Source organism: Pristiophorus japonicus, chromosome 3, assembly GCF_044704955.1.
Source record: "Pristiophorus japonicus isolate sPriJap1 chromosome 3, sPriJap1.hap1, whole genome shotgun sequence".
Taxonomy (NCBI): Eukaryota; Metazoa; Chordata; class Chondrichthyes; family Pristiophoridae; genus Pristiophorus; species Pristiophorus japonicus.
Genome location: NC_091979.1, coordinates 263,636,145 through 263,653,942, shown reverse-complemented (window position 1 = coordinate 263,653,942; position 17,798 = coordinate 263,636,145). Strand labels below are relative to the sequence as shown.

Sequence of the window (17,798 nt, the reverse complement as noted above, 5' to 3'; positions counted from 1 at the left end):
CAGTGCCCTGCGGCGGTTTTCGGGGCCAGTTTGCGGTGGCGCGGAGCAGCACCGCCCGGAAGAGCTGCGTCCAGTGTGCATCGCCCCTGGTTGCAACACCGGCGCACTTTTTGACTCCCGCCCGACTCGTACGCCCCGATGCGCGCCCTGCCGTGAACGCCTGGGAAATCAGGCAGTCCAACTGTACCGACTGCAGAGAGGTAAATGTGATTGTTTTTTATTTTAATTTTTTTATGCGATTTATGTTGTGGGGGCGTGGGCTCTGTATTGGGAATGTTTTTGTGGGGGGTTTTCAGGTTCTTTTCCCCCCAGGCGTCTCTTGGAGCGTCCCCGGCCCGGCTCTTCAGGTCATGATTTTCCCATGCTAACGCCCAAGAGGCACACGCCTCCCTTAGCGCTGTGCCCCAGACTCATGGCCCAGCTACCCAAGTTTGATGACTGAGGCGCAAACTATTCCCTGGTGCAAACGTTACCACCCCGCCGCCATTACCGCCCCGACATCATCAAAGCTGAAAATCCAGCCCAAAGAATTATATATTTCCATGTAATAACACGGAATTATTTGCACTAGACCATAAACTACCATTTTCTAGAATTAATGTGCTACTTTTTTTTTAAAGTATTACAGAATCGATGTTGAAAGTTACACTTGGCAAAACAAATGTCCGCAGGAGAGAAGGAATCACCTTTGGTGTTGAACAGATTATTATCCATGGATCCTATAATAAAACCGACAATGCAATATACAATGATATTGGCAAGTATCAGCGTTATTTATTTGGGAGAATAGCCTTTATTCCAAACTGAATAAAATTAATATTTCAGTTAACTTCTTATATTAACTGAATTATTTTCTTGTTCCAGCTTTACTTAAACTGAAAGGCAGCTGTGCCAAAGAAAACAATCACGTTAAAACAATAAATCTGGCAGAAGATTATTTTTCTCCTGGTACTGAATGTAAAATATCTGGATGGGGCAAGACAGAATACGGTATTTCTTTTCTTTGGTCTGCTCACAAGAACTGCCAATTTACCATATTTTGTTGCTGCAAGCTGCTGCAGGATGAAGCTTCTTTTTGTATTTCCCTTTAGCATTGAGCAATTGCATTAAACATTAGGGATTGGTGCAAATCAGAGTCAGAACATCACAATTTGGATGGTATGCTAGAACTGAGCCCCAAGCGGGATTTTCTAGGTTCATGTATGCTTTGCCCCAGTAGCTAACCTGGAAAATTGCACAATTCCCTATTCCTGTTGAGCTGAGAAATGGAAACCAGATTCAGGCTGCTCTGGTTTGAAACCTATTCAAAGGCAGTTCATTTGTTCATTCTTGCTAAGCATATCTAGGCCAAGTAAAATGTGGCAAACTCTTACCAACATCAGAAGCAAACAGTAAGATTTCTACTAATTGCTTCCACCCTTGGCTAAAAGACACCACATTCCAGACTTAGCTGTCTGGATATTGTTCACTAAGGACTGCATTAATAGTAATACATTTAATCTCTTTCATCTCTTTTCCTAGCTTATATTCATGATCCAGAGATCAGAACTAACCAAGATGAATTTGTGTTTAAAACCTTATGGTTTAAGTTTGTATTTTCAAAGCAAAGTTTTTTTGTGTCCCAACTTTCTAACCCAACCCTGCTGAAGGTTGGCTCCTGCTCAGTTATAGCTCCATCGTACCTTATTCGAGTATCCATTTTCATGCATGAACCCCGACAGACTATTCTAACATGAAAGGTATCACAGTTGAGCTTAATTTTGTGGTTGTTCAACATGCACATATACACTTTCACACAGGCATTGTTGGATCATGATTGGCCAGCCACGTTAGCTCAGTAGGTAGCACTCACGCCTCTTAGTCTGAAGGTTGTGGGTTCAAGTCCCACTCTAGAGGCTTGAGCACAAAAATCTAGGCTGACAGTCCAGTGCAGTACTGAGGAAGTGCTGCACTGTTGGAGGTGCTGACTTTTGGATAAGACATTAAACCAAGGCCCCATCTGCTCTCTCAGATGGACGTAAAAGAACCCATGGCACTATTTTGAGGAAGAGCAGGGGAGTTATCCCCAATGTCCTGGCCATATTAATCCCTTACTCAAGCAGATTATCTGGTCATTATCATTGCTGTTTGTGGGAGCTTGCTATGCGCAAATTGGCTGCCGCACTTCCTACAATAGTGACTACACTTCAAAAGTACGTCATTGGTTGTCCTGAGGTCATGAAAGGTGCTATATAAATGCAAGTCTTTCCATGAGAAGCACCTCTGATGATTGTTTCCCCTTCCTCCCTACCTCAGGAATACTGAGGCTACTCATGACAACATGCTGCTGCTTCAACTGAGATCAAGTCATCTGCATAAAGTACATTTACCCACTGAGTCAGCAGGGGAGGTCAGACCAGAATCATCTTCTGTTTTGATTCTTTTCAATTTCATTGACTGTATATTTCACACAAATATCTGGCTGCAATTTAAAGAAAAGAATGAAAGTAAGAATGAACTTGCATTTATATTGCATCTTGTCACAGCCTAAGGATGGTCCCAATGGAATATTTTGAAATATAGATACTGCTACTATCTCGGCAAGCTGTTAGCAATAGCCAAGTTAAGGCTACCTCTGATCACTTTAATACTCAGGTTTGACTGTAAACCAATCTGGTGGGTATCTTGTGTTTAATCAGAGCTTAAGATGGAATATAACACATTAGTTATACAGCAAAAACATACAATCATGACAAATAGCAGGTACCGATCCGATCGGACAAATGGCTGGTGCACGTGAGCAGTTCTCTTTAGCTTGCAGCCTCTTTCTCTTCATCTAGAGCTTCCTTCGGTAAAGCATGGTGTCGCTCAAAGAATGTTCGACTAGTCCAACTTCTGTTTCGCTCTCCCCTCACAACATTTGTGTGGACAACTTTCAGGAGGCTACAAGACCTTTTGACCTATAGAGGTTCCCCTTAAAACGAACTATCCAATAAGGCTTCTAGTTCTTTGTCTCGATTCTTTTGTCAAAGCCCGCCCTAAAGATGTCTCATGATTTTGGCCACATGTCTTGTTGTTTATACTTTCCCAAGATTTCTTCCTTTGAAATTTGTCTTATCTCTCATCCCTATCCTCCCTTTGATCCCATGAGGCTAAACCAGAAAACTGCTTGCTCCAGAGTGTTACCTCCTTTATGACATCGCAAATTATTTACGTTAACCCCCATAACTTCCATCCATTCTAAGTCTTTCTATAACAAATTGTCTTAAAGATACATAACAAAGTTGAAGTCTTAACTTGAAAACAACAGATACTGGTTCTCATAGTGCAGAATGCTATAACATCTCAGCAGGGTACCAAAACATTAGCGTTTCTAAGCATCTAATATTATTCTGAGGAGATATTTCATCTCCAGTTCAAAACAATGATTTAAACACAGTATTCTTCATGTCAGTTTTATACATTTTGAACCCCTGATTTCTAACAAAGTATGGCAACCAATTTGCACAAGACAAGGTCCCACAAGCAGCAAATGAATGAATGACTGTATAATCCCTATTTGGTGATGGTAGTTGAGAGAGGAACATTGGCCAGCACACTGGAGAACTCCGTGCTCTTCGTTGAATAGTGCCATGAGATCTTTTGTTTCCAACTGAGCTGGCAGACAAAACCTCAGTTTAATGTTTGCATTTTGAAAGACGGTTTTAGTAATTATGGCACAATCGGACAAATTTTGAAATACATTTTTTATGCTGTTGTATTATTACCCTAGCTTTAAAACGCTGGAGCTTTAGAAATATATGATTAATTTTAAAGGGGGTCAGTTTAACTTTTACTAATGGTGTAAAATGGGCGATATTGGATCAGCTGCCGATTATACATCCCGTCTGATTTTCCTTGAACAGAGAGATAAGTCGGGCGGGGTCTATAATGGGCTACCGATCCAATATCTTACACCATAACCAGAAGTTAAAATTACCCCAAAATGTGATTTCCAGTCACCCCCTGCAGATTTTTCTGTAAAACAATTGTCAGTGACACTCTAATAGAATGGAACTTAACCTCACCGCAGTTGCACAAGCTACATTGTACAATTTTATTTTTTTGTAAGAGAAGTTTATACCTAACATTTCTCATTTTATTTAAGGGCAGTATCGTAGTCAATTATTGGAAGGCACGGTGAAACTGATAAGCAGGAGTCACTGTATGGAACCACAAGTTTATGGAAATTTGTTGGGTGAGAACATGATGTGTGCAGGATATTTGGAAGGGGGTTCAGTAGATGCCTGCCAGGTTTGTCACAGTAAACAATAAAATGTATTTTAATTTATTTGTAATCCACCAACTTTCTAGCAATTTAGTTGCCGAACCATTCAAAACATGTCTTGTGGGCTGAGTATTTGCAACCCAGATGTTCCACTGATACTGCCCTTTGCAAACCAGGATGTTCCCTATATCTAACACAATCTGGTTTTGCAAGGCACAGCATAACCAGGTCACATTTGTCTTCCTAAAGTGGTTTGAACTGGTTTCTGTCAGCCTTACCAACTCGTGAGGAAACCTGCTGCAATGAAGCTATCATCTGGTCTCTATACTGATTAGCACCCCACAATAGATTAATAAATGTGACGAATACTCTGGGAGAACTTGAAGGGAATAAGAACCAGGTTTTTCCTTTCTTGACATTTTTCTGCCATCTGTTCCTCCCCTCATCAGAACACCCTCCTTGGGCATGCTGCCATGGATGGTACCTGACACCCAGGTACTTTACCCAAGTGCTCATTAATTATGACAATGGGGATCGGAAAACTACTTTATTGTGGGGGACTTCACAGTCGAGCCGAATCCTTTCTTCGGCTGATGTCCACACATGTGCATTCCCAGAAAGGGCTGCTAGAAAATGATCATCAACAGAAATCGCAGTCAAATTTTCCTTTTCCAACTCACAGAGGCTAATAGTAGCACTCCTACCAGACCCCAGATAAGATCAACTAACTCTTTGATTCTATAAACTCAACGTAGTGTCTTCCCAGCAATGTTCCCTCTTATTTTTTTGGTGCGCTGTCTCTTTAAGTGGCTGGAACGGCCCAATCAGATATGGGCCCAAGCGCGGGTTCTCCCATGTAAAAACTGGTGAGCAGTCTGCGTGGGACCTCTAGACTGCTGCGTTGCCGCGCAACTTAGCAAGAAGGTGTATAGCTTAGGTTACTCACTTCATAAAGCCACTAAGTCAACAGAGGGCATGGAAACAACTAACTTCAACAGAAAAATGTCTAACCGTCCACAAGCACTTCTGCTCTCTCCCCTTCCCTCCCTTCCAGAACCACGATAGAGTTTCTCTTGTCCTCACTTTCTACCCCACCAGCCTCCACAATCAATGCATCATCCTCCACCATTTCCACCACCTCCAGCGCAATGCCACCACCAAACACTTCCCCGCCCCTTTCAGCATTTCAAGGAGTCTGTTCCCTCTGGGACAGCCTGGCCACTCTTCAATCACCCCCAACACCCACCCCCCACCCCCCCCCCCCTCCCCACCACTTCCCACAGCACTATCCCATGCAAGCACAGGAGATGCAATGCCCGCCCTTTCACCTCCTCCCTTCCCACCGTCCAGGGCCCCCAACATTCTATCCAGATAAAACAATGATTTACTTGTAGTTCTTTCAATTTAGGACAGTGTATACTGTTTTCGCCGCTCACCATGCAGTCTCTTTGGGGAGACCAAATGCAGATTGGGTGATCAATTTGTTGAACATCTCAGTTTGGTCTGCAGGCGTGACCCTGAGCTACTGGTCATTTGCCAATTTTAATTATCTGTCCCTCTCCCACTTCTCTGTCCTCGGCCTCCTACATTGTTGCAATGAAGCTCAATAGAAGCTCAAGGAGCAGCACTTCATCTTTCTATTAGGCACTTTACAACATTGAGTCCGATCATTACCACTTCTTCCATTTTTTTGAATAGCAGATGCAAGTAGTAATTCTGCTGTTGCCCTTTACATCTCCTCTAGGCCCATCATTTGTTTCTTTGCTTGTCCCATTACCATCCACTTTTGCCTTGCACTATCATCCCTTTTGTCATTTAATCCCTCCTGCCTGCCACTCTATCACAGACCTTCCCTTTTGTTCTTTCCTCCCCTCCCACCCTCTTTCCCTGCCTCCATGGTTGTTATAAAATTCTAAAACAGCATTTTCCAGTTCTGGTGAAAGGTCATCGACTTGAAACGTTAACGCTGCTTCTCTCTCCACCGATGCTGCCTGACCTGCTGAGCATTTCCAGCATTTTCTGTTTTTATTTCAGTTTTGCATCATCTTCAGTATTTTGCTTTTAATAATCATGGCCTTGAAATTAAATTGTGTAATGAAAATATTTAAATTATTAAAATAGAGGGGAATTTCATTTGAATACGTAAAGCATTAATATGCTACTATTACACAGTGTAATTTCAAAAGATTTTTTTATTAACAGAGTGATATAGAGACTCACAATGGTATATGCGAAATTATGCCATTGAATTTCAGCAACCTACATGTATATGTTAGTCAGCTTTTCATTGGGAGGAAGTTCTAAAACACTTTGGGTCATCCAACATAGAACCAGAATTCTCTTGGATCACATATCCCTGGATTCAATATAATCATGGGAATAAAAGATTCTCCTCTAATGTTTCTTACCTCCAGTGGATAATAGTTATGGATTTGGAAGACTTTATGAGGCAGATTTTCCAGCCTCAATCTCTTGTACCATTGCTGAACAGGAGAAGGGCACCCACACCGAGAAGCATCAGGGTTTTCTTTTCCAGGCCATTTTGATGGCCCGTGGGTATTTTTGCTACAGGCCGGTACCTTCGCAGGGCCGAGAGCCAGCAGAACGGGTGCAGCCCCTCTCAGGTTTGCAGCTAAATGTTGGGCCTCGGAGATTGGGACTGTCTGGCTGCTGATGGAGATCAGCAGCCAGTATGTCCCGATTAAACTTGGACATCCTGGAGCCAAGTCGGGGGTTGGCCATGCCCAACCACACAAAACGGACAACCTTTAGGTCTTTGGCCTGCACTCAGGATTGCCGTGTACTAGGAGCTTAGGGACAGGCCACAGCACTATGTTTTCTGGGTACTCCTATACTGGGGAAACAAACAAGCAGTCATCTCTGTTGTGTTTGGAGAAAGAGTCAAACTGAACACTGTGAGCTCAAAGTAAAGTGTGATCATAGTCTTTTATTGCAGGTCTCCAGAGTGCCTCTCCAACCTGTGAAGCCTCCTTAAATACCTGTGCTCCCAAGGGATTATGGGATCCCTTGGGACTCCAGGGGGTGAGCCCTCTGGTGGCTGTACAGAGTAAATACAAGTCCACATATATAACACTCCCTCCCCGCAAAGTCAATAGTGTAACTATTTACAATGTGAGTCGATCTGGGGCCCTTCTTGCCCTGGTTGATCGTCTCGGTGTGAAAGCTGGTGTTGAATAATTTGTTGGGCCCTCACTGGGCTGCTGTGCAGCTGGCCTTGCTGGGCTGCCTAGTGTGTTCGGCCCTGCAGGGCTGCAGTGGATGATGGGTTCTGCTTCGTGGTCAACCGTGGTGTCGGTTGCCACTGGTGTGTATGTTGGGGGATCAAAAAAGGTAGGGTCCAAGGTGGGTTGCTCAGGATAGTCCATGAATCTGAGTTTGATTTGGTCCAAGTGTTTCCGGTGAATGAGTCCATTTGAAAGTTTGACCCGAAACACCCTGCTGCCCTCTTTGGCCACGACAGTGCCGGAAAGCCACTTGGGACCTTGTCCATAATTTAAAACAAATACAGGATCATTGACTTCAATCTCGTGTGACACATTTGCGCTATCATGGTATGCACTTTGTTGAAGCCGCCTGCTCTCTAGCTGTTCATGTAGATCAGGGTGAACTAACGAGAGCCTTGTCTTAAGTGCTCTTTTCATGAGCAGTTCAGCAGGTGGGATCCCAGTGAATGAGTGGGGTCTCGTGCGGTAGCTAAGCAGGACTCGGGATAGGCGAGTCTTCAGTGAGCCTTCAGTTACCCTCTTCAAGCCTTGCTTGATGGTTTGCACTGCACTCTCTGCCTGACCATTGGACGCTGGTTTAAACGGGGAAGATGTGACAGGTTTGATCCCGTTACGGGTCATGAATTCTTTAAACCCAGCACTGGTAAAACATGGCCCGTTGTCACTCACCAGGACATAGGGTAAGCCATGTGTGGCAAACATGGCCTGCAGGCTTTCAGTAGTGGCAGCGGACGTGCTAGCCGACATTATCTCACATTCAATCCACTTGGAGGACGCGTCTACAACCACAAGGAACATTTTACCCAAGAATGGGCCTGCATAGTCGACGTGTACCCTAGACCACGGTTTGGAGGGCCAAGACCATAAACTTAGCGGTGCCTCCCTGGGTACATTGCTTAACTGCGAGCATGTATTACATCTGTGAATGCAGGACTCTTAAGTCCGCATCGATACCAGGCCACCACACGTGGGATCTGGCTATCGCTTTCATCATTACGATGCCTGCGTCGGTACTGTGGAGGTCATTGATGTAGGTGTCTCTGCCCTTCTTGGCCACAGAAGGCAGTCTGCCTGTATAGACATTTCATCTTTGCGCCGCTGGAACGGCTTTATCTCTTCCTGCATTTCCACTGGGACACTGGACCAGCTCTCGTGAAGCACACAGCTTTTGACTAGAGATAATAAGGGGTCCTGGCTTGTCCAGGTTTTGATCTGCTGGGCAGTGACAGGTGGTTGCTCACTATCAAATGCTTCCATAACCATGGCTAGATCTGCAGGCAGTGCCATTTCCACCCCCATGGTAGGCAATGGCAGCCTACTGACAGCATCGGTGCAGTTTTCTGTGCCTGGCCTGTGGCGGATGGTGTAGTTGTATGTGGACAACGTGAGCGCCCATCTCTGTATACGGGCCGATGCGTTGGTATTTAGTCCTTTACTCTCGGAAAACAGGGATATAAGTGGCTTATGTTCAGTTTCCAATTCGAATTTTAGCCCATACATGTATTGATGCATTTTCTTTACCCCATAGACACACGCTTACGCGTCTTTTTCAATCATGCTGTAGGCTCTCTCAGCCTTAGACAGACTCCTGGATGCATAAGCAACCGGTTGCAGTTTCCCGAAATCATTAGCTTGTTGCAATACACACCCGACGCCATATGACGACGCATCACATGCTAGTACCAAACGCTTACATGGATCATACAACACAAGCAATTTGTTTGAGCATAACAATTTTCTCGCTTTTACAAATGCATTTTCTTGGCTTTTGCCCCAAACCCATTCACCCCCTTTTCGTAGTAAGACATGCAGTGGTTCTAGCGGGGTGCTGAGACCCGGTAAGAAGTTACCAAAGTAGTTCAAGAGACCCAGAAACGACCGCAGCTCCGTCACGTTCTGTGGCCTCGGTGCATTCTCGATTGCCTCCGTCTTCGCGTTGGTGGGCCTGATGCCATCTGCCGCAATCCTTCTTCCCAAGAACTCCACTTCAGACACCAGGAAAACGCACTTCGAGCGTTTTAACCTGAGCCCCACGCGGTTGAGTTGGCTAAGAACCTCCTCCAGGTTCTGCAGGTGCTCGACTGTATTCCAACCTGTGACCAAGATGTCGTCCTGGAAGACCATGGTGTGCTGGACTGACTGCAGTAATCTTTCCATGTTTCTCTGGAATATTGCCCCCGCTGATCGGATTCCAAACGGGCATCGGTTGTAAGCAAAAAGACCCTTGTGCATGTTGATGCAGGTGAGGGCCTTCGATGATTCCTCCAGTTCCTGAATCATGTAGGCTGAAGTCAGATCCAGCTTCGTGAATGTCTTTCCTCCTGCCAGCATTGCAAAGAGGTCGTCGGCCTTTGGTAGTGGGTACTGATCCTGCAGGGAGCAATAATTGATAGTTACTTTGGAATCGCCACAGATTCTGACGGTGCCTTGAGGACTGGGACAATAGGACTGGTCCACTCACTGTACTTGATCGGTGAAATGATGCCCTCTCGTTACAGCCGGTCTAGCTCGATCTCTACCCTTTCTCTCATCATGAACGGTACTGCTCTCGCCTTGTGATGGATGGGTCACACCCCCAGAATTTGATGGATCTGTACTTTTGCTCCTTGGAATTTCCCGATGCCTGGTTCGAACAGCGAAGAAAATTTGTTTAAGACCTGGGCACACAAAGTGCCATAAGCAGGCGACAGCGCTCGGACGTCGTCCCAGTTCCAGCGTATCTTTCCCAGCCAGCAGCGTGGGACCATCGCCTGGCACCACCCAAAGTGGTAGCTTGCGCACCGCTCCATCATAGGAGACCTTTATGGTAGCACTGCTGATTACAGGAATCAGTTCTTTAGTGTAAGTTCTTAGTTTCGTGTGAACTGGAGTTAAGACTGGCCTTGAAGCCTTGTTGCACCACAACCTTTCGAAAGTCTTTTTGCCCATGATGTCCAGCTCCATTGACACTGGGAGTCCATTTAGTTCAACATTCAGCATTATTGGGGGACAATTTGTGGTGAATGTGTGCACCCCATGTACCTCTGCCTTCTCTATCTGAGGCTCTGGTTCATCGTGATCCTCCGTGGATCTGTTCTCCTCTGCAACATGGCGGTTTGCAGGTTTAACAGGCTTAGCAGCTCGCCTGCACACTCATTGGAGGTGTCCCATTGTTCCACAGCTCTTGCAAACATACTCTTTGAATCGGCATGAATGGAAACGATGATTACCCCTGCAGCACCAGCAAGGTGTTAATGGCCTTACATTCATCATCCTTGATGGTGGACTCTGAATCATGCAGCTGCAGGTATGTGGGACCTGCCCTGTACATTATGATTCAAAAACAACATCAATTTGTTCACAATACTTGTGGCAGCACTTGTGTGCTGCGAGATTTGCTTTGTCTTGTCACTGGTGGCAATGAACGCCTGGGCTATCACTATCACCTTTCTCAAGGTTGGGGTCTCTACTGTCAAAAGTTTGCGAAGTATGTTTTCGTGGCCAATGCCAAGTACGAAAAAGTCTCTGAGCATGTGCTCCAAATGTCTTTCAAATTCGCAATGTCTTGCAGGGCGTCTTAGCTCAGCGACATAACTCGCCACTTCCTGGCCTTCAGACCCTTTGTAGGTGTAGAACTGGTACCTTGCCATCAGAACGCTTTCCTTTGGGTTCAAATGCTTTCGGACCTGTGTGCACAAATCGTCGTACAAATTCCCCGTGGGTTTTGCTGGAGTGAGCAGATTCTTCATGAGGCCATACGTTGGTGCCCCACAGACGGTGAGGAGGATCGCCCTTCGTTTGATAGCGCTCTCTTCCCCATTCTAGCTCGTTGGCCACAAAGTATTGGTCGAGTTGCTCCACAAAAGTTTCCCAATCATCTCCCTCTGAGAATTTCTCCAGGATGCCCACTGTTCTCTGCATCTTTGGGTTCGCTATCTATATCTCATCACCAGTTGTTGTGTATGGAGAAAGAGTCAGACTGGACACTGTGAGCTCAAAGTAAACTGTGACCCTAGTTCTTTATTGCAAGTCTCCAGAGTGCCTCTCCAACCTGTGAAGCCTCCTTAAATACCTGTGCTCCAAGGGATTATGGGATCCCTTGGGACTCCGGGGGTAAGCCCTCTGGTGGCTGTACAGAGTAAATACAAGTTCACCTATATAATAATCTCCTTCTGTTCTACTTCAATGTTTGTGATGGGCCTACTGAAGGTGCAGGCCCAGCTCTGCTCCCCCCAGATAATCTACGCCCCTTTATCCTGATTTTTACCCCTGGGAAAATGGACGTTCCTCCTGGTCAAGGGTCATGAAATTTGGCCCTAATAATTAATTAAATGAATCCTGTAATCCATAAATTTCAGTAAATATGTCTTTGGGAAAAATAGTAATAAGTGGTGAATAGGTTGAACTAATGCTAAAATGTTTCTCTTCAACAGGGTGATTCTGGAGGACCACTTTCTTGTGTGAGAAATGGAGTGCACTATCTCTATGGAGTCATTAGCTGGGGATACGACTGTGGAAAAAAAAATAAACCTGGTGTTTATGTCATTGTTACCAAATTCCTTAACTGGATAAGAAGATATACTCAATAGATTCAGTGTTGTGAACTTAAATCCTAATTAAGAGCCTTAATTTAAAGTTTAAATTTTCCTTTGATTTCCTCACCTCCCATTTTCCTCTATGGATAATTGCAATTGTTTAATATTTATATATAAACAGTATTATGCACCTCTGAAAATCTACATTTCATTTTTATAGACATTTGCTACTTGATCTGCCAATTGCTTCAAAGCAGCTCTTCTCCCATATAAATAATAATCCATGTTTTAGAAGCTCAATTTACTTACATAAGCAGTCTTGCGCACGTCCTTAGTTGCATCCTGAGCTTTCGTGACTGTTTCTAAAAACCTTGACCCCAATTTTCTTGGGGCTAGAAATTTGGTTGGAGGGTTCCGAAGGAGCTAATGTCGGGCACACGCTAAATTTAGTGCCGGAACATTGTTAGCGACGGGAGCCGCAAAATTCAGTTGTTGCGCCCTGAGAGTGGAGTGGAGTGCTAAGTGTGCTAGACCGGGTCCGCAACTGAATATCCCGTGCTAAAGAGCCGGCTTCGTAGTGCCCTGCAAATAAAAATAATCGGAACAAAAAACTCACAAAACATTCAGTAAACATTACTCACCCCAAATCGCAAAAAGCCTTTTTTTTATCCATCACACTTACGTCATACATTCATTCCTTCCCTTAGTGCCCCGGGACAGCTCTGCACACCAGCTTTCCCTGGCGGGGTCACTACGGGGCACAACAGGTGCAGCGCAAACCAAATTTTGCTTCCGTATTGATATTGGGGGGCGTTGCACATCGGAGCTACGCTCCCGGGCGATACTTCTCAATGCCGCCAGTACTGGCACACTGAATTTGCCAAGCGATGCTGATGAAGGCACTCATGGCTGCAAACCCTTTAGCACCCCAGTAGCATCCCTCATTAGGGACGGTATCCCACTGAATTTCTCCCCCTTGGACTCCAGAAGATCAGAAAATCTGATTTTTGCACAGGTTGAGATGGAGCCTGATTCTGCTGGGTCTCTGCCCCATTTACACTGACCATGTAAACTCTGGTGAGGGTTGTGATGGCTAATCCGCTACCCCCTCACCCCCAGCCCCACATCAAGGGAGCATGCTTGGGTGAGTACCTCGACTACCCTAGGTAAATTCCACCCATTTCACCCTTATAAACTGAGAGTTGGCATATGTTCTGCCTGCCATCCTTACAGAGGCCCCAGACCATTGCTAGGACAAGAAGGGTTTTCAATTATCTTTCTCAAGAGGCTCACTTGCTTCATCAGGGGCAGAAGATTGAGAAGTAGAGTTAGTCGGTGGACACTTGCTGGGCCTCTTCTCTATCATCAGAGCGGCATGAGCCATTCCGACATTCTGACCAGTGGTTCGTAGCTGGTATTGCTGAAACACCCTGTTAGATGCAATGTGGCCACCCCACAACACAAAGTACTCCATGCCTGCAACATAGGAGGGGTCTGCATTATCAGGAATGGGCAAGCAAAGCATGGTCCACTCCACTGCATGTGCGCTGGTGGAGTGGAACATCAGGAACTTTAGGATTCATGGAAAGCTATGAATTGTCATTCTTCTAATCAGAGGGTATTGATGATGAGTAATCATTCCAGCCACATGTAAAAGTGCAGATCCTCTTAAGGCAACGTTTTAACTTCATAAGGACTTATCTGAATCTGTGGATTGCTGTGTAATGTCTTATTATTTTGTTTGGATTCAGTTAATCAGTAACAACACTTTTTTCTGTACAGACTGTAGGATTAATTCCACAATTCCATGGTCTGAGAGGGGAAGCCATGCTGAAAGGGAGCAATGGTCAGAAATAGAGCTATAACATTGTGGCTCTGATTCCACACTCACTGCATGCACTATGTCCTGCTTACCCATCATTCACACTCTCACTGGGTCACGTTAAATTTAAAATCCTCACCATCACCTTTAAATCCCTCGATGGCTTTGCCCCACCCAGTCTCTCCAATCTCCTCCAGCACTATATCCCCTCTGTGTGCTCTGGCCCTCTGACTTTGGGTTTGTTTGCATTCTGCTTTTCTCTGCCCACCATTGGTGCTAGAGTCTTGAGCTGCTTCAGCCCTGCTCTCTGCAACTCCCACCCAAACCGCCCCCATCTGCCTCTCTTCAAATTTAAAAACTTTCTCAAAACCCATCATTTCAACCATGCTTCCCATCCCCATCTCTCGCTTTCTGGCTCAGCATCCATTTACTCATTTATTTCTATCTTGTGAATAGGCTTTAGGATGATTTTTATGTTTGAGGCACTGAAGGATGCAGGATATTGTAGTAGCATTAAATCTTGTGTCCATCCTTCTATAAACACATTAAAATTTAATTCCAAAACTTGATTGTTTCATTTGTTAATATTTGACAGCAAATCTCACTTTCTGAAGATGTTAGGGTAGAAACCATTGTTGGCGATATTAGCAGATATAAGCTAAACATGTCTGTATGACATTCCTCTGTCTGCTATATTAACAGAGGTATTTACCTATTTTAAATTCAAATTTCTAACCCACTATTCTACTACAACTCTTAAATACTTAACATGGATGAACCGTAAATATTTAACATTGTTTTCGGTGAAACTTAAATATTTAATATTGTCTTCGTTCCCCGCCACAAATGCCGTTCCCTAGCCACCAACTCCATCCCTCTCCCTCTGTCTGAGGCTGAACCAGACTGTTCGCAACCTTGCCGTCATATTTGATGCTGAAATGAGCTTCTGACCACATATCCACGCCATAATTAAGACCGCCTATTTCCACCTCCATAACATGACGCATCTCCGCCCCTGCCTCAGTTCATCTGCTGCTGAAACCCTCATCCATGCCTTTGTTACCTCTAGACCTCTACTCCAACATACTCCTGACTGGCCTCCCACAATCTACCCTATGTAAACTTAAGGTGATCCAAAACTCGGCTGCCCGTGTCCTAACTCGCACCAAGTCCCATTCACCCATCACCCTTGTGCTCGCTAACCTATGTTGACTCCCGTTTAAGCAGCACCTCGATTTTAAAATTCTCATCCTTGTTTTCAAATCCTTCTATGGCCTCGCCCCTCCTGATCTCTGTAATCTCCTCTAGCCCCACAACTCCCCGAGATATCTGTGCTCCTTTAATTCTGGCCTCTTGAGCATCCCTGATCTTAATCGTTCAATATTGGTGGCCGTGCCTACGCCCTAAGCTCAGGAATTCCCTCACTAAATCTCTCCACCTCTCTACCTCTCTTTCCTCCTTTAAGATGCTCCTTAAAACTTACCTCATTGATTAAGCTTTTGGTCACCTGCGCTAATTTCTCTTTATGTGGCTCAGTGTCAAATTTTATATTATGACACTCTTGTGAAGCGCCTTGGGACCTTTTACTACATTAAAGACGCTATATAAATACAAGTTATTGTTGCTGAAATAACTTAACAATGAAAAATTTACTTTTAAGATGCAGTCCTATTCCTAAGCAAACACTGAAGCTATATTCTCATTGTTAGGCATTGAAATATGTCAGGTACGTCAACTTGCCGATAATTACAACGCAATTGTGAATTCTACATAATAGAGTGGTGACGTAATCAAGGTCACGCATTTACAGTTTTCAATTAAAAATTAGAGTCACAAGGTCCAAAATCCTGGGGTGGGGAGAGCACAACTCAAGTGGATTGATCATAGTAAGGAGAGGTGGGTTAAAAAATTTGGTATGGAATGCAGATCCACCGGATTTCTGCTCCATTTGACCTCTGCCAGAAACTCTGATGGCGGGGTGAGGGAGTGGTGGGCGGGTTGAGTTTTCCACCCGCCCGCCCTACTACCCTACAGAACCTTGGGGGCATGTCTGCGAGCATTCCGGGGCTACCCCAGGAATTGCAAGCAGCACATCATCTGGAAGCTCAGTGACTCCTATTGCTGAGAGTCGGTATGAGGTCTATATTGGACATTCCGAAGGCCTCAAAAAAGTTCCAGAGCAGGGAGGACTGATTACCTCCAAATGCTGGTCTTTGTTACTTTCAGAAAAGAATTTAAAAAATGTTATTTCTTTTTCAACCCGTTAAAAGCCACTGGCTCCACCGGTACCTTGTCACTCCGATTTATACAATCAGGGCAATATAAGTATGAAGAAGAAAATACAAATATGAAGGAAGACTTGAAAAATTGGATTTATTTTGGCTAAAACAATGCAGATTATGGGACATGATAGATGTGTTTAAAATGATGGAAGGATGGGACAGGGTAGACAGAAGCAGACTGTTTCTAGTAGATACAAGATTAAATCTATAAGATATGGAGCAGACGACAGGAGAAACTTCTTTACACAGAGAGTTGTGAGGCTGTGGAATTCACTTCCAGGGATAATGGCTGAGGCAGAAACTATGGGGGTAATTTTAACCCCCGAAAACAGGTGGATTTGGTTTGGGTGGGTGGTTACAGTATTAAAAATCTGAAAGGGGAACCCAATCCACCTCGAACCCGCCCACTTCCGATGTTAATAGAGGCAGGACGAGGGGTGGGTGACCAATCTGCTCTCAAAAGACATTTAAGGAGGTTGCGTGCTTTGATTTTTAGAGTGTTTCTATTGTTAACCCATGTTGGCCAGGTTTCCTGGCCCTTGGGAAACTCGACGGGTAAAAGGAGGCGAGAAGGGCTGAATCCATAAGGTAAGTGCCTTTACAGCACTGCTTGTGGGCCAATTGCAGGAGTGCTTCCGCCAGACCCAACTAGCTTACCTGTAAACATCCCCCCACCTCCACGATCTCCCCTCCCCCCAAATAGCCCCCCTATCTCCGAACCCCCTCCAATCTCCCCTTGCTCTCCCCTCCCCCCGCGGGATCTTCCATGATCCCCCTGCCATCTTTGGACCCCACTGCAATCACCCCTGACTCCCCCAACCATGCTCTACCCACCCACCCCCCAACAACCATAAAACATACCTGATCCTCAGCTACAGCTTTTTCTGGAGTCTTTAACACCCAACAGGCAGCCAAGCCTGTGAATCAGGCCATCCTCCAGGTGGGGAATCCAGCCTTAAAGGTCCACGGCGTTCGGGGTTACCCGACCATAACTCCTCTGTCACACTCTGAAACCAGGTCCCAATCAATATCAGGGCCTTTGTTAACATTCAGGATTAGATTGGATAGGTGGATGAAGGAAAAAGCATTGACTGATATGGGAACATGGTGGGTAAATGGGATTAGAACCATTTGTTTGCATGGAGGGTAAACACCAACAGAGAATGGCCTCTTTGTGTGTTGTAACTTCTAGGTATTTCTATGTCTTTACCAGAAGATTTGTCTGGCTTCAATCTCATTAATTTATCCATTACAGTTTGTTCTACTTACATTAATCATTGTAAATTTGTACACCTCACTAATGTCGAGTCTTGCCTGCACCTTGATATTATCTGCTCCTTCTCTACTGGGAAGTCAAAAGTAAGGTCTAAAGCTTTATTTGCTGCTATCCTTAACATGGCTCTCAAGGGTTTTCCCATGTCTTACTGTAGATGACAACTTCATAGAATTTCCTTGTACGTACCGTAGGGTGGTATTCCTAGACCCCATGCTAACTGTCATATCTTCGGAGAGTACACAACACACAACCTGTAAGATGGCTGCAGGTTCCGGAATGACTTGCAGTGAAAAACATTTCTAGTCGATCCACATATGCTCTGAAACTTTCATGGTCGCGTTGAAATGCCCTCAAAATGCCCTATAACTCCCATAGGAGCAGCCATTTTGACTCTGGAAGTTTAACCAAGTGTG

General features: G+C 44.9%; 1 protein-coding gene across 1 annotated transcript in view; it reads left to right on the top strand.

Annotated features, from left to right (window-relative positions):
• The window catches only part of LOC139255746 (hyaluronan-binding protein 2-like), a 73,621-nt gene extending 61,562 nt beyond the window's left edge, over positions 1–12,059 (top strand). Inside the window, exons 8-11 of the mRNA XM_070873981.1 lie at positions 621–757; positions 865–990; positions 4,127–4,272; positions 11,904–12,059. Of these exons, the coding sequence (XP_070730082.1) occupies positions 621–757; positions 865–990; positions 4,127–4,272; positions 11,904–12,059 (565 nt within the window). The remainder of the gene's footprint in view (positions 1–620; positions 758–864; positions 991–4,126; positions 4,273–11,903) is intronic.
• Positions 12,060–17,798: the final 5,739 nt, after the last annotated feature.